At 31.8% G+C, this 16,700-nt stretch overlaps 1 protein-coding gene across 9 annotated transcripts in view; it reads left to right on the forward strand.

The window, feature by feature from the left end:
* The window catches only part of LOC145292080 (cys-loop ligand-gated ion channel-like), a 1,494,476-nt gene that overhangs the window by 556,721 nt on the left and 921,055 nt on the right, over positions 1-16,700 (forward strand). For all 9 annotated transcript variants that reach the window (XM_080138143.1, XM_080138147.1, XM_080138146.1 and 6 more), the window contains exon 2: positions 2,733-2,861. In XM_080138143.1, coding sequence (XP_079994269.1) covers positions 2,733-2,861 — 129 coding nt within the window. The remainder of the gene's footprint in view (positions 1-2,732; positions 2,862-16,700) is intronic.

Here is a 16,700-nt window from a genome sequence, read left to right on the forward strand (position 1 = left end):
ATCACCTGCGAGTTCTGTCAATTTCCAATGGACCTTATTATATTTCATTTTCTACAAACATTTCTTTTAAAATGATTAAAATTAATGACTACTCCGATTATAAATTTTATTATTCTTGAGGATTGAAATTGTAGGAGTCACGTTATGTATCCTGAGGCACAGAATAATTCAAAAATGTTTTGACGCCAGGCAGCCAATCAAATGGTTCAACGATGCTTCAGTTTTATAAACTACTCACCATTAAAAAAAAGTTTAATGAGGGTCTGTAAATTTAATTTGTTCTGGATATGATACTAAATTTTAAGCAATGTAAGACCTCAGTCTTGGAGACTTATTTTAGGACGAAAGGGCGTTACTCAGGTTCATTCTGATGCCAATGTTCTATAAATGTTTTCAAGAGAATCTGCACTCTGTATGACTTTAACCTAAATTCAATGGCAAGATACTAATTTTGGCATTAAAAAGACGGAGACATTTATTTATTGCCATTCTAGTCTCTATTGGTAGTATCCTTCTGTTTTTCCTTTTTTTTCTTCTTCCTTTCTTCTCAGACTGAATTCTTTTTAATTTTCTTATTTTTGTTGATATCTTGCATAGCACATTATAAGAATAAGTGAATGAATTTTCTTTAATCGAAAAGTTTTGTGATACTTTCCGCCTCTTACAAAGATTAAAATAAAGGTATAATCCAACTAAACCTTATGTCTATTATCGTTGTTTTAAGTTTGATCACTATATATTACATGGTTTTGATTCTCGAACATGTCTAAAATTTAAGCATTAAGAATAAAGGGTTCAAAAAATAAACGGAAATTTAGAGACCATTGCTTAATTCATGTCCTAGTATGCATAAATTCAATGCAAATCTGAATTTTTTTTAAAATAGGAGCTTGTAGTCATTTTACATTTTTCATTATTTTTACATACTCTTTACTAAAGTTTGGAATATTTATTGATTGATTTCTTATACTTATTATTAAAGTACGACAATTATGGGAGATATTTAAATTTTCTGTTCCGAAATTCATGATGATTAATTTCGATTTTTAATCTATACATACAAACATATAACCGTACTTAACTTTGTAACGGTTGGATTGTTCAAACTACAGTTTTTCGGTGTTATGCTCATTACGTTTCGGCAGATGTTAGTTCTGACATTCTCTGGTATCGAACAGAGAAATCATTCTGGCAAACTCTGGATTCTTCAAAGAAATTTGAACGGAGTCTTTTATTTAATCTATGGGTGTAGCATGCTCTCGGTCAGTCATTCTTAAGCATTTAAATTCTCATTATCGGATTTCACTTAATACTTTATCCAATGCGGCACAATATTTTTTAAACAAAATACAAAAGGATTCTCGTGTTTTACAGATTACATTTGAAGGAAACCGGAGATTATATCGGCCAAAACGCTGTAAGAATAACGATCAATATTAGAACAGTTTTTCCGAATAAACGAAATTATACAAATTATCAATCTGATCTCCAAAATTAAGAAACGTTACATAAATAGATTTACACATGGTTTCCATATCACATAGTTAAATTTTTATCTGAGTAACTGTTAATACCCAGCGTTTTTCTTTTTTCAGGAACATTGTTATAGTATTTTTGTGACCTCGCATCTTTTACTAACTCAATCGAAAGATACTATAACATTTCAAATTGACTTCTGAAAATGTTATACTCCCCTCCTCCAAAAATAACCTAATAAAATAATGAAATGCAAATTTGGTAAATTATACACATACCATCCACGTTTTTATTTGTTAAACACGTCAATGGGAGTCTCACCCTCAAATATTCCATGCACTCAAAACGGACACAAGAAAAATATTTTTCATTATATGACTAAGTCGAAATCCATTTTACTGTAAGTAATTTTGCTATCTAAAATAAGAATAACGTTTTAGTGTTAAAAATAGATTTAACGTTGAAAACATTGAACGTTTTGAAAGTTATTCAAACCGAAGGATTTTATAGATTAAAACAACATAATAGTATCTCCTTGACAGGCATGCTTTTGAACATTTAATTGTGGCAGGGGGACAATGCAACATACATAATCTAGTAAATTTAATGTTTAAACAGCAGTAATGCACAAACTAGTTGTTAAAGAAATCGTATTTTTATACTGTAACACCATGCGAATATTCGTAACTCAGTTTGAAAATACCTTAAATCGGAGTAAAAACTAAATAGGGCTTTTCATTAGCTGCTATACCAAGATGTAGGGAAGGGCGCTACTCCATTCTAAGGATTACTATACTTTGACATGATTCTCGGCTTATAATGCTGAGTATTCAGCAAGAGGGCATTAGGTACCATTTTTAAATGTTTAGTATGAATCTGCTGAGGATTGAACCAGGACTTCCAGCACTTTTACCATTATGTCAAATGGTTTGCTTTGATTCTAAAAACCGTTCATAATAGGGATGTTATGTATCTTCATTTGATAGCATATGTGAGATAATTCTAGCTTGTAGACAAAGAATTCCTTAACATAACTCTAAACTTGCAAACAATGAAAGCATGAAAATAATTACTTGAAGAGGCACAGTCACCAAAAGGCACTTACAAGAAAGAATAAATGGTGTCGTCATCAGAATGAGTCAAAATATCACCCTATTTGATGTCATCCACGATATTATCTTATTCCGTAAAACAAAAAATTATTACATGAAACGTGAGACGAAAATACACGTGTTAATTGTCATTTTGTTTTTCAGGTTCGAGTCCAGATCGTGGTGCAGTTCGCCAAGGTCGGGGAGATTGATACGTTGAAGGAACAGTACTCGGCTGACGTTATAGTTAAAGGAAAATGGCGAGAACCGGCCCTGGACGGACAAACACATACGGTCAGTCGAGCAAGTCTTTTTTTTTGTGTGTGTGTGTTTGTTTGTTTATTCTGCTTTTGTTGAAGAAAATCCTCCAACTTTTATTTACATTTTTTTTTAATCATTTTACTCGTCTTGCCTTACTAATGCCGTTTCGGTAATTATTCATCACTTATGTTCACACTTGAATTACTGTCATCATACTAAAAAATACTAAACCGAATATAATTTAAAAAAAACGCAAAAAAAACTCCTTGAAAACTCTGGTTTATCCATGAAGATAAGACCTTTTGAATTATAAATGACACACACACACACGCTATGATTATTCTCCATCTATTCTCATATGTTTATATTCACAGATGGTCTAATTAATATATAACACTTTCCATTACTCTTGAATACTATTCCAGTCTAATAATCATAATATCTACAAGCATTTATTTATGAAACGTAGTATGGTTACAAATAAACTAAATATCCTATGTTGCTCCAATTTCCTGAATACTAATCCAGTCATGTAATTCTCCCATAAAAAGAGCCAAATATGTCCTAAAACGGAGTACTATTGCCACATTAGAAGAGGAGTTAGTCAGAGAACTCTTTTTCTGCTTGACAGGGTATACAACCAGGGTAGAAATCTAGTAGGCAATTCTATTCTCATCCTTACAACCTCATTCTAACAGAAAAGACCTTGAGCATATATATCTTCTCTTTCATTATTTTTATGATAGATGCTCGATTGAGATTGGATCTATGGCCCTCCCATGCAAAACACTTACAACACTCATCTAATTATGATGACTGCCAATAATCTTCATTACTCTCTATTTGTGCTTACAACTAAGCAAAAATTCTATCAACAAATTTTCTTTCCTAGAATTGCCGGCCTACAGAACTCGATACAGCTAACTACAATACGATAGCTTTCAAGTCCAATCTAAAGAAGTTCTTGTTGAGCTGTCCTTTTAAATAATCAAACTCTACGGAATTTCCACAACTTCAAATCATTACAGTATTGAGTACCACTTGAAACCCATTTACTCTTATGCTCGAATGGTTTTCAGGCCGTGATAATGAGTGACCTGCCTGTGAAAAAATACATATTTATAATTGTGACTTCTTTGTTTCGCCACATTTTGTGAACATAACTATACTAAATCACCTACGACAATAGGGTTTTAAGCATATAATATAAATATAAGTTGAGAAAGAAAAAGAAGCAACAAAATAGTGATTGTCGAAATAAGACCAGCAGAAAAATGAACGGAAAGAATAAATAAGGAACAAATGAAATTGATTAAATATTAAATACCTCCTTTTGTTCAAGAGATCTGGAGAAATATACAATATTTTACGTTACTAGTTGTACGTACCTGACGCTGGCTGGGATATAATGAAATGCTTTTATTTGTTTGGACATTTTAAAACTTTCATATAAAAAGAAATAAAACTTGTACCAAGGGAAGCAACTCTTTTTATATTTCTAAATACAAAATATGTCCGTTCGGGGTTGGTTTATTTATATTTTTACAGCCTTCCAAAACCTTAAACTTATCTACATACAACATCTGTATGTATGTATGTATGTATGTATGTGTATATATATATATGCAATTGAACTAATGTACTTTAGCTTGACGTGTCATTAGGGGGATCAAACGCAGAAAATTCTGTGAAGCTTGATTGCCATTCATATTTTCATATCCTATTATCTTGCTCTACTTGTGTATTGAGCATTGTTGAAGTAAATATTGAAAATCGATACATAAAATATATCTCAAAAGAATTTAATGTTGATATATAAAATAATATATATATAATATATATATATAATATATATTTATATAATATATATAATGTATATATATTTATATATATACACACATACATATGAAGAGCTGAGATAAAGCAAAAGAGTCTGCATGTGGATTATGTATGTCTGTGAGTGTCATTCATAGAGAGATTGTTTTACTGTAATGCTGGTCTTCAGTGCCACTAGACTATAGCCATTTCCAAGCTAGAGACCAAACCTTCAACATTTTTATTGACAGTCTTTTACTCTCCTCTTTAGGCCAAGAAAGTAGTGCTCGTATTTGACATCTACAAACTCCATTTATATAAACATTGATAGCTGCTTTACATTGCTCAATTTGTTGATTTAAAAATCGCTTTCCATTATCCTAAAAAGCACCAGTATTCATATTGAGGGGGCTTGAGACTCTGATATTCAGTGGAATGTGTGGTTAGCCTAATGGGCTCTATAGAATTCCAAGTATAAATTAAATCAAATTAATTGGCATTTACACAGTAATATAAATGTTAGTAAAATGTATGAATTGGCAGTATATGAATTTACTAGCTATGAGCAAAATAACAACTTTCATTCAATTACTTGTATAGTATAAATTGCATTCATCTCCACGTTTTTTTTTTTATAAAATGTACTTTAATTTTAGTGGCAGTTCCCTTTGGACTCCTAAACGGCTGAGCCGCTTATTTTTAAATGTCACAGAAATGTACTTCATGTATCTAACAATGTTCTTACATAGGTTTATTAGAATGCCTCTGATAATTATCGAAAAGCCACAATTGAAAATATTCTATTAAAGAAGGAATAGTCCGATTTTGCTTAAAGTGTACAGCTTTATACAGCCTAATATCACAAGTGCATTTGAGCCGTTTTATCAACTCACACGCATTTCAGCATTTTAAACTACAAGCGATTATATAAAAAATAAACTTATAAAATCAACAGTAGATTCTGCACTGTTGATTTTATCGTTCTCGACACTAGATTTTTTTTTTTTTTAAATTAACTGTAGATTTTTTTACTGTTGATTCTCTCTGTGAGGAGACATAGAAAATTTCCCTTCACCGAATCATGGTTGATCTCCGACTAGAGCATACAATCTATGGATTTGATTGGAAAATAGATTTCATAGATTTCGATGATAAAAGTACTGAAAGTGTGAAACACCCGTTGATTATTTTCTAACCACGGGAAATATTGGTTTCCCTGCTAGCATATATATATATATAATGTGTGTGTATTTTACACACACACACACACACACACACACACACACACATATATATATATATATATATATCAATTTAAAAACATGCAGTGTACTGTAAAGTCTCTTGTGGCAGTCGTCTGCACTGCAAAGGTTAGCAGTAATACCAAAAAGTATGGTTGGTTCTACACAAAGCGTTCATCATAATGAACAAATCATCTTAGGTGTTGTGGGAGCTGATACGCCAAAATCAACAGGAGAGTCCATCATATATATATATATATATATATATATATATATATATATATATACTTTTTTATTACAAAGGAGTCACCACTTATCAAGGCCGGAAGCCACTCAGGGATAAGGATTAGTGAGTGTACAGTGGTTAAGAGGTTTCGTGGTTAAATTTTAAATTCTGAAAAAACGACATATGGAGACATATATTCGATTTAAGAATTTATTGCTTGACATTGTTGAAAATCCATGGATTAAGGAAATTAAAATAACCCTTTCTATATATTCCTTTTGTCAAGAAATAAATTCTTAAATCGAATATATGTCTCTGTATGTTCTTTTTCAGAATTTAAAATTTAACCACGAAAATTATATATTGCTCTATTCTTAAATATTGAGCTTTTCCTTTTTGGCTAGGATCTCCTTGAAAGTATTACTTCAAGTAATATCTATCAGGATTTTTCATCTGAATTTCTATCAGTGTCTTATTTCGCTTATATATATATATATATATATATATATATATATATATATATATATACGCATAAAAAGTTATGAGGCGATATAATATTTTCTGTATCGATTTTCAGTATCAAATTCAACAGTATTCATTATATGAGTAGGGTTAGGTAGTAAGTTATGACAATTTAGTTACACAAACTAGTTTGCGTTTCATTCAAGCCATTATAATGTCTTCCATGGTTTATACATGTATGTATTTATATGAGAGAGAAAGATAAATTGTAAAATGAACTTGTGAGATTTATGGCATTTACGTGAGAATTTCAGATGTTGCTAAAAAAAAATCTGACATGAAAAGACCAGTTTTCCTGACGATCGTTCGCAATCAGAGATTTTTTTGTTTATTTTTCATAGACGCGATGAACGAGCGAAAAATCGTAGAGAATGAAGCAAAGTTTTCGAATCCAGCCTTTTAGAAGACATTATTCCACATCATCACGTTCATGCTTAGTCAGAAGGAAAAGAAAGCGATAGGAATATCGAATTTTATCTTGTTTTGAAGAAGTACAAAAATATACTGCAAAAAAGAAAAAATGAAATCTATATTGTTAAAGTAGAAATAATATTCAGAGAAAGTTAACTTTCAGCTAAGTGAACGATTTATTCATCTAGATCTCTGTGTGCAACACTGAAAACTTAGACAACTTTCGGCTATATGCATATACTATGAGAATACCCGTCCTAGGGTAGGTAGAATTTATTCTCTGAACAGAACATTTTTGCTTGACTTTTCTGTTCGCATAAAAATCAGTGTATATTGCTACTAAACTTTTAGAATTCTTATTCTTATGTTGACAAAAGTTTATTACATGATTTTGATTTTGGTTAATGTTTCAAATTTAAGTCTTAAGCTTAAGAGTTCTAAAGAAATTTATATTCGGGTTTTTTTTTAGTATCTAATAACTATAGATCAAATTTAATTCAAATCTGAAATATTTGAATGTTCATGTGGGAGCTTGTGCCCATATGGAATGGAAGGCTCTGTTCAGTTACTTTATAAAACCGAAAAAGGGGAGATATAACATATGAGAAATATTTGGAATCAAGTCTCCCCTTGCTGTTATTTCAAATCATTTGAAACCATAGCGGCAAGTTTAAGCCTCCCCTCCATGAAGGCTGGAGGTTTTGAGGAAATATCAGATATGTTGTAATTCATATGCAAAACTAGGAAAACAAATAACTACTATTGAAATATTGATAAAGGTACAGTATCTATCCACCCACAAAAATCCTTTAAAAATTCAACTATTATAAGTTTTCGAGGGTACTGGAAACGAAGACAACATTTAAAGGCATAGGAAACGAGTAATTTAAATAATATGAATAAATTACAGCTTTAAGAAGTGAAGGATGACTTTTCCCGACTAATTTAAAGTAAAATAAACAACCACTTTATCAGCCAATGTGGCCATAAATTTGGTGCTCATTTTACGTTGAATTAATATAGAAAAGTGATACCTTACTTGTTTAAACAATAATGTCTGACCTTAAGCGAAAATGTCACGACACAAGTCAGATCATTACCTTTCCAACGAACCGTTATTTGTTAAATTTGTTTATTTGTTTAAATTATTTGAACGTTTATTTGTTAAATCAATAGTCGCCGAGATTTCGAACTTATAAATTGCCTAAAAATATATGTGTATACTCGAAGCTAAATTGAATATTAAAATGCTCATAGCTTTGATTCTATGGAACAAAACTACATGAGAATTTGCAGGCTTTTTAAGGATTATAATAGTACTAGACTATCCGTGACCCGTTGGGTCAGTATATTATATTCCCTATGGAATTCATGTATGAGCGTGACACTTGTGACGTAAAGAAAAAGTTTTTTTTTTACATAACAGAACCATTTCTATGAAAGTATATTAAAATGAAAAATCACAGAGGAATCACTCAAACATGAAAAAAATCCTCCCTATTCGTGTAAAGTTACCTATTTTTCCGAATAATCGCTCAAAAATCGAGAATTAAGCATGATTTTCCTACGAATCGAACGCCGATGAAAGTCATTCAGAAGAAAAAACGCACATGGACCTACCGATGAGAAATATAAGAATGAAAACCCCATATTGGAATCCTTCAACCAAGTTATAGAAACTTAAAATCTAAAACAATATAATTAATAAAACCTGAAGCAAAAAAATAATGCCTAAATAAATACAATAAAACTAATATTGAAACAGATTAGTAAATATGTCAACAAATTCACCGTTCTCACACAACTATTTTGTATCTAGACATGTAAACAAAAAATAAAAAAGAAGGGAGGAAGGAAAAGGGACGGATAGAGAGTAGTAGTAGTAGTAGTAGTAGTAGTAGTAGTAATCTTGGCTTTACTACAATTGTTCTTATGTTTGTCAACGGGTTAAAGTTGTTTAGTTTTAAGAAAATAGCGACAGTATAGTTGTAATAAAGAATAGTAGCAAAACACCCCCACTCTTCACATGTTAAATAATAATTTCGAAATAATAACGTTAATATTTCAGTGCGCAGGTAAAAATCTGCAAAAGAAGCGATTTGCGTTTATTTGTTTACGTTGTTATGGGTTAATGCTTATGCGCGCATGCGCAGCCGGATGTCGTAAACCGGAAAGTGGGTTACATCACTCGTTACAAGGTCATTTGGGTTTTATAATTATACAGATTCTATGGTACAAATTTTATGACAATTGGTAAAAAAAAAAATCTATATCTTCAATCCAATAAAATAAGCCCAAATTTGCCTAAATTTGTATTTATAGATTTTGTTGGCACCCTGCCGATTATGTAGCCAAGCTTTTATGGGTGCCCTGTTAATTATATAGCCGGACTTCGTGGTCAGCTTGAAAATTATGTAGCCAGACTTTGTAGGCAGCCTGCAAATTATGTAGGTAAAGTTTATGGACACCTTATATATAGTCTTGGAAGTTTTTTAACCTTTAAAACTATATAAAAAAACTTATTTAATTGTTATATTTATTATCATTCGTTAGAAAATTATTTGGACAGTAAGTCATTTAATCACCTGCAATCAATGCATCAACTTGCTCGCTTGAATCTACTATAGTGCTAATGTTATTTTTAGGGACCATATATATATATATATATATATATATATATATATATATGAGTAAAAATTATCAATAACGTAGAAAATTATTTTAATTTATTTCAATGTCACTATGTGTTGTACTTAGTACTTTCACAATTATATAATACTACAAGCTTAACAAAATATGCGAATTTGGAAAAATTGCAGATATCTAAACTTTCATGAAAGACTTCCTTTTTACTCCCCTTAGATGAAACTAAATATAGCTCACATTACTATCAGGTATACCTATTAGCTATGTACTACATTCCATAATGTTCAGATTATTAGTTTAAGAAGTAATCATTTGCAGATTGTTACATATGTCTTTTTATCTTTTTTTATTTATATGGAGGTCACCACTTATCAAGGCCCAGAAGCCACTTGGGGATAAGGGTTAAAAAATAAATAATAATTTGTCTGTTTTCCACCCATGTTTGTACGAGATACGCCTCAAGTGAAAGTACACAATCATTATTAATTTTAAACTGCTAGACGTAAGAGTGAATAATGTGGGTAATATTTTATTTAATGTAATTTTATGCATTGTTTTGAAACTCAATGATCTTCACGAAAATCCAGATAATGCTGATATTGAAATTTATCCATAAGTATAATATATGAATTAATAAGTTCTTCCCAAAATTCTTTTGGGGTATCTTAAAAGGCCATTACGAAGATATACGAAAACAAACTCCCATTTAGAAATTCAAATATTTCCGACTTGTAGATAATTTGATTTATAGTTATTTGATATCATTTGAAAAATATTCTTAATTAAATTTTTTTATTAAGTTTAAGCCCGGAAGTTTGGACAGTGTCCTAAAATTAAATTAAACTGATTCATAGATTTTGATGAAAATAAAATCGAGAATTAATGTAGCACACACAATTTTTATTTTCACCAAAATCCATGAAATGGTTTAATTTGATTCCAGGACACTGTCCGAACTTCCGGGCTTAAACTTAATAAAAATAGTTATTTGCTTAGTGAGAAAAATGTATGATACTATGATGTCGAAAAAAAAAAGATAAAGATAATTGAAGAATCAGCCTTGTCTGTTTTTTTTTCCGCAGACATATATAAATATAAATATGATAGATATAGAAGCGTGTCAATGGCAGAATATTTGAAATACCATATCATAATCAGATATGCAAATGCAACTTACTGCCATGTGCATTAGACACCGAACATTATCAATTATCAATCTAAGGAGAATGTGATATGTTTTTTTAAATTATTATTTTGAGTTAAAATCAACGTAGTATTATACAGGTAATCTGATTTAAAATCTAATTGAAATGTATAAATATTCAGGAAAAATCGAAATTTTAACATAACTAGGCCCGAAAGTCAGATATTATGATTAATGCCGCCATGATTTTATTAGTATCGCTCACGGTTAAACAATAATTTAAACTTTTTTTTAATCATATTACTACGTACGACTGAACTGGTTTTAACTTTAAAACGTTGTTAATGTGACAATCTTTACACACACACACACACACACACACACACACACACACACACACACACACACACATATATATATATATATATATGTATATATTATCGCTTATTTACTGATTTTCGAAATTTTGGAAAAATATCTTTAGAGCGTTTATTTTAACATATCAATTTCCAAAACTGAATAGTAGAGACTACTAAACAAGACACATTTCTCTCTGTCATATGTATGACACATATTCCTGTATGCACAAATAACTACAAATATAGAACTTTCTATTTGCACATTACTGTACGTGTACGAATCAATTTTATTACATGTCAAAACTGAGTATACAGTCGATATGTGTGAATTTGTGTCTTATATATATGTCCTAGAAGCACCCATACATATACATATGCACATTACAGATATAATCGTAATGAATTTCTCTCGTGTGATTCTTCGCAATGTTCGCAGCAGGATTTAGCCGAACTAATTCTGGAATTTACATTAAATGTATTTTCTGTAAGACATTCAATTCTTAAAAGATTGATCAGATTGTTACTGAACTAGAAATAATCTTCTGAAGCATTCGCTTGTTTTAGTGAAGTAGAGATCAAAATAAATCCACCTACTCTTATACGAATATGAAAGTGCCACATATGTATACTAGCTGGTGGTTCCACCTACAATCTACACTATTATATAAAAGGAACTTTGCGTGTGAGTTCATTCCCGACGGACAACTAAACGGCTGGGTCAAACTTTTAGCTATTTTACAAAACTGCACTTCAGGTGCCTGGAAGTGAGCTTAAATAAGTTTTTTATCGGAGTGTCTTAGATAAGTGTTAAGTTTGCAGGTTGAAACAAATAACGTAGCAAGCAATACAAATGGCGACTCAACAAACAAAGGTAGATCAAATAAGAAGTGTATTAGGAAAAAAGTATATTTACAGGATATTTACATAGTGGTGTCAAATTAGAGAGTCTTTGCTGGAGAAACATATCTGCTCTCGGCGGCCTTCGGTGGCTTCTGGTAAACACACCCTCAGACTAACTGAGCCTTCCTATTTATGTGTAATTACTATCCACATATGCAAATGAATGTGTGCCACCACAACAATAAGTATCGATGATTGATATACGAAAGAATCTGATTAAAAAAACAGGCGATTTTAACTAAAGTTAACGCCTTTTACAGCCCAACATCACAGTGCATTTGGTAAGTTTTATTACCACACTGCAGAAAGCGCCGGCATGTAAAAAATCAATAGTATGCTCTTTGAGATGACAGAGGCGCGTTCTAAATGAATGCTTCTAGTCAGAGAACAATTGAATCATAATACTTTCATAAAACATAATAGTAGGTTCTCTACAGTGCAATGTAAACTACAATGTATTGTAAACTAGGTAAGAGCAAGCAATTAATCGATCTGATTGAAAAATGGTCGAGTTCTCCGATTTTGATAATATAATATGGGAGGATGAAACATTCGTTAATCCTCATTCAATTCTTGGCAACGTTGGGTCTACTTACTAGTAGATGATAGCTAAGAACTTTAATCAATATATCAATATCATACCTCAGAAATGTTTGTATGTTTCCCCCTCCTTGTTGGTCATTTTAATGGCTCTAAAAATACCATAAAATATTGCAGGAAATTTGTTTTGAAGGACTTCTTAGATGCTTATTGCGTCTCTTTTCTGTTAACATGTATTTGCCCCAAACAAAACAAATTGCCACCGAGACGTGTGGGGCTACTTTTAATTAGACGCTATGCTTACGGAGAGACTTTATGAAGGGGGTTGAGTAGTTAGATATCTGTTCACTTTGCTCTTAAATTTCTGCATGTTAGTAGAGTCGTTATAACAGTATACAAAGCGAGAATTCCAACGCTTATTAGTTCGGGGGAAGAAATATTTAGAGTTGAAGGCCCTCTCTACAGTGAATGGATAGGATTTTTCTGATTGTCGGGCCAATCAAGAGGTATTTACGTCAAGAAGTGCTAGTGCTACAAGTTTGATAGAGTCGATTCCATTTTAAGTACTTGTAACACGTCACAGCGATGCACCATGGCGCTAATGGGACAAAAGGAGCTTGATTGACAGTGCGAAACATATTAAATTGGATACTGTTTTTCGGACGCTGTTTGATTAAGAAAGAGAAGTGTTTGATGCGCCGGCCCATATGCGGCAGCAATATTTAATGCAGTCGGCGAACCAGGATACAAAGATAATTCCAATGTAAAAGGCTCTCCGGTATCTGGAGACTTCCACAATGAATGGGTGGGATTTTGTTGCTTTACGGGTTATTCAGGGGTATTTACGTCGATGGGGCAATAGTGCTACAAGTGTGACAGAGCAGATTCTATTAAAGTACTTGTAAGAAAAGTACAGCGACGCAACATCGTAGAAATAGCACAGAAGGAGCATGGTTGACAGTGCAGGACCTATGAAATTGGAGAATCTTTGTTTGTCTATTAGCGATAAAGAGAGACTAGTGTTTAATTCGCCAATCTATATGTGGCAACAATATTCCATACGTGGGCAAATGGTGACTTTTTATTTAATACTCGTTGAAATTCAATACTAAATTATATCCCCCATGATGAATTCTGTTTTCTTTGTTTGTTTTTTCATAAATACGTCAGCCATTTTACTTTTTCTAAAAAATTACGAGAAATGGCGAATTAATTACGTCTTAGAGTTTTAAAGTAATCTGTAAAAATGTTTAATGTCTAACAGAGAGTTGTTTAACCTGGCTTTACAATCCTAAGCACATAATCATATATGAAAAACGATCGAAGTTTAAAAGCTGTTCACATCCAATCATTTTTAAAATAGAATTAAACTACGTCACTTTAAAAATCAATTATAGCTTCATAACAATTTGAAAAAATTAATGATTAAATGACGGAACGATACAGAAATAATTGCATTTATCTTTCAAAACGTTCAGAAACATATAATGTCGTACCAAATATATTGTTAAAAAATAAAAGTAAAACTACAAAGCAAATAAAAGCATTCTTGGGCAACTTCAGGTCCGTACATTCATTAATACATAGCAGCTATTCATTAATATAAAACAGAATAAGTACGATTACATACATTTATTAGATGGAATCATAAAAAAATCACATTTGATTCCTATAGATTTTCTAGTTATCTTTGTAAGCGTATGGCTTATTTAATTTCAACGCTCTTCTATCCAGTGTATAATCTTAACGCATCAAATCATTAGAACAAAAAGCCAAAACCAAACATAGTTAACACAATTATTTACAGCTGACAATTATGAAGAACAACAATGTATATTATACAAAACAATAAACGAAATTAGTTTCTACTTAAAACATAGGGGCATTGTTAACAGTAAAAGAAGGGCCCAGATTCTTCATTTTCTCGGAGCACCATGGGAGTGGTCCGACGGCAGTTAATTCTTAAAAACCATTTAGCCGTTTTTGGACAACATTAAAGGGATACAACTTTGTGGTGCCCATGACCGATCCACTATCGGAATCAATTCCCTACACCTTCCTAAAAGAAATAACTTGTTTATCCAAAAAATACTCATTGCATGATAACACATCTTCAAAAGGTTACTGTGTGTAGTTTGTGATTTTTGCCCCGAAGCAAAAAAGAAGAATGGTCACGAGATCCTCAATGATTTTATAGAATTGCTTGCTATGACTAACATCACGTCATGAATATGGATGACGGCATGCCGCAACAATAGCATTGCTTTTTTATTCGAGAACCTGTGTCTGTTTTTTACTACCATCTAATTTAGTCTTAATATGCATTCATAATATGAACTCATATATCGTCTCAAGACAAATAAAAAAGCTGTACAATAATTTTCATTTATTCATTTTTATTCATCTCTCTTTGCGAAATCCATAAAAAGTATTTTCCTTAATTATTTATTTGTTCTCTAGTGTTAAAACATATTTAGAAAAATAGCGTACGAAGTTTCATCTATCGCAAAACTGTCTCATCTATGTGATATTAATGGTTTTTTTTATAAACGATTTATTAGTACATGCAAATAAGTCGATAAAATGATTACTTATTAAACCACACAAACTACTCTAAGTTTGTATTGAAGTTTAAAAGTGAGTGTTCGCACATATTTTTAATATGAATATTTACAGAAGTGTATTTATATCAGGTATGTATGAAGAGTTTGGTACTTGTGATAATAAAACAAATAATTTTGTGTCGTTAAACTATGTACACAAAAACTGTTTAACATTTTTTTTTTATTTGGATCGTATATGTAGTGTTATACCCGATTGAAAGTCTAATTGTTTCATGTAAGACGGGAATATAATCTTCAAGATAAACGTTGAAATATCAATTGGGTGCTACAGCCTTGAGAGAAAAGAAATAAAACTACATATATAAGTAGGCGATTTTATTTGAGCGAGTAATAAAAAAATGTATGAAACAGTAACATGTGAATGTACTGAATAAGGAGGTTTTGCGACTATATACCTTTGAAAAGACATTTTTTCAGATATAATATTTGTGCGAAGGCATGCACTAGTGAAGTCGTCTCCACGCAAATTCAGTTGCTTACAGACTTCGAGCTGGTATATACCAGTCCGGGATTAGTTTAGGAAAATCAGTTTGACAGGAACTAGTCCTGTATCTGTTGGGCGGGGTAGTTCTAGAATGGGTTTTTCATCTCTTCTTTGAGGTGGAATAAGTTCATTGCTTACTACCCTAAGCGCTCTTACTGGGGAAAGCAAACGTGGCTGCCGAGGCAATTTTGAAAACGCCAGAGTTCTTATTCTATAGGTGCCATGGCTTGACTCTTTCAAACTTTAGGTCTTGTGTTACATCTTCCTCCGCTGTGAAGGAATTAAAAACCAATTTTGGGACTTTTGATGAGAAAATGGAATCGCTGTTGTCCTCGACCTCCTTTCTGAGAGCTTCGTGACAATACAGTTTGTTCGACGTAAACGATTATGAGAAAACCGAAAATAACTGGAAATAATTTGCCAAGATGATTAACTTAAGTGCTATCTCGTTGACTATATCGATCTTGAAAAGGAACTCTTTCAAAGAGTTAAAATGTGTGTGGAGATAGTGATGTCAAGGAGCATTCAAAGAGCCAGAATTAAGACAAAACGCGGTACAAAATTATGCCCCTCGTCCCTTCGAGGTTAGGGGAGGCAATACTCAACTCACTCAGGCATAAGTCAATACGTATGCACATACTAACAAACGCTACATATGCACAATGACACCTGAACCAACAACTTGTTATATTTGAATGAGGGGACGATCGTCTGTATCCTATCCAAGCCAGTGTACACTTTACATATATACACTTTTTGAATATCTCGCTAATGATAAAAATAAATTATCAACATATGATTAAAATAACTTATCAACATATGATAGTTGTTATAAACATTTATGACGCAATTATTGTATATGATGTCATTATTTTTTGATTGATATACCAAGTAAGCGACACTGAATCCGACCATTACTAGAATGGATGACTATTTGGGAATACCAGGAGTTGTATATCC

This window comes from Euprymna scolopes, chromosome 13 (assembly GCF_053919585.1).
Source record: "Euprymna scolopes isolate OS-2025 chromosome 13, ASM5391958v1, whole genome shotgun sequence".
Taxonomy (NCBI): domain Eukaryota; kingdom Metazoa; phylum Mollusca; class Cephalopoda; order Sepiida; family Sepiolidae; genus Euprymna; species Euprymna scolopes.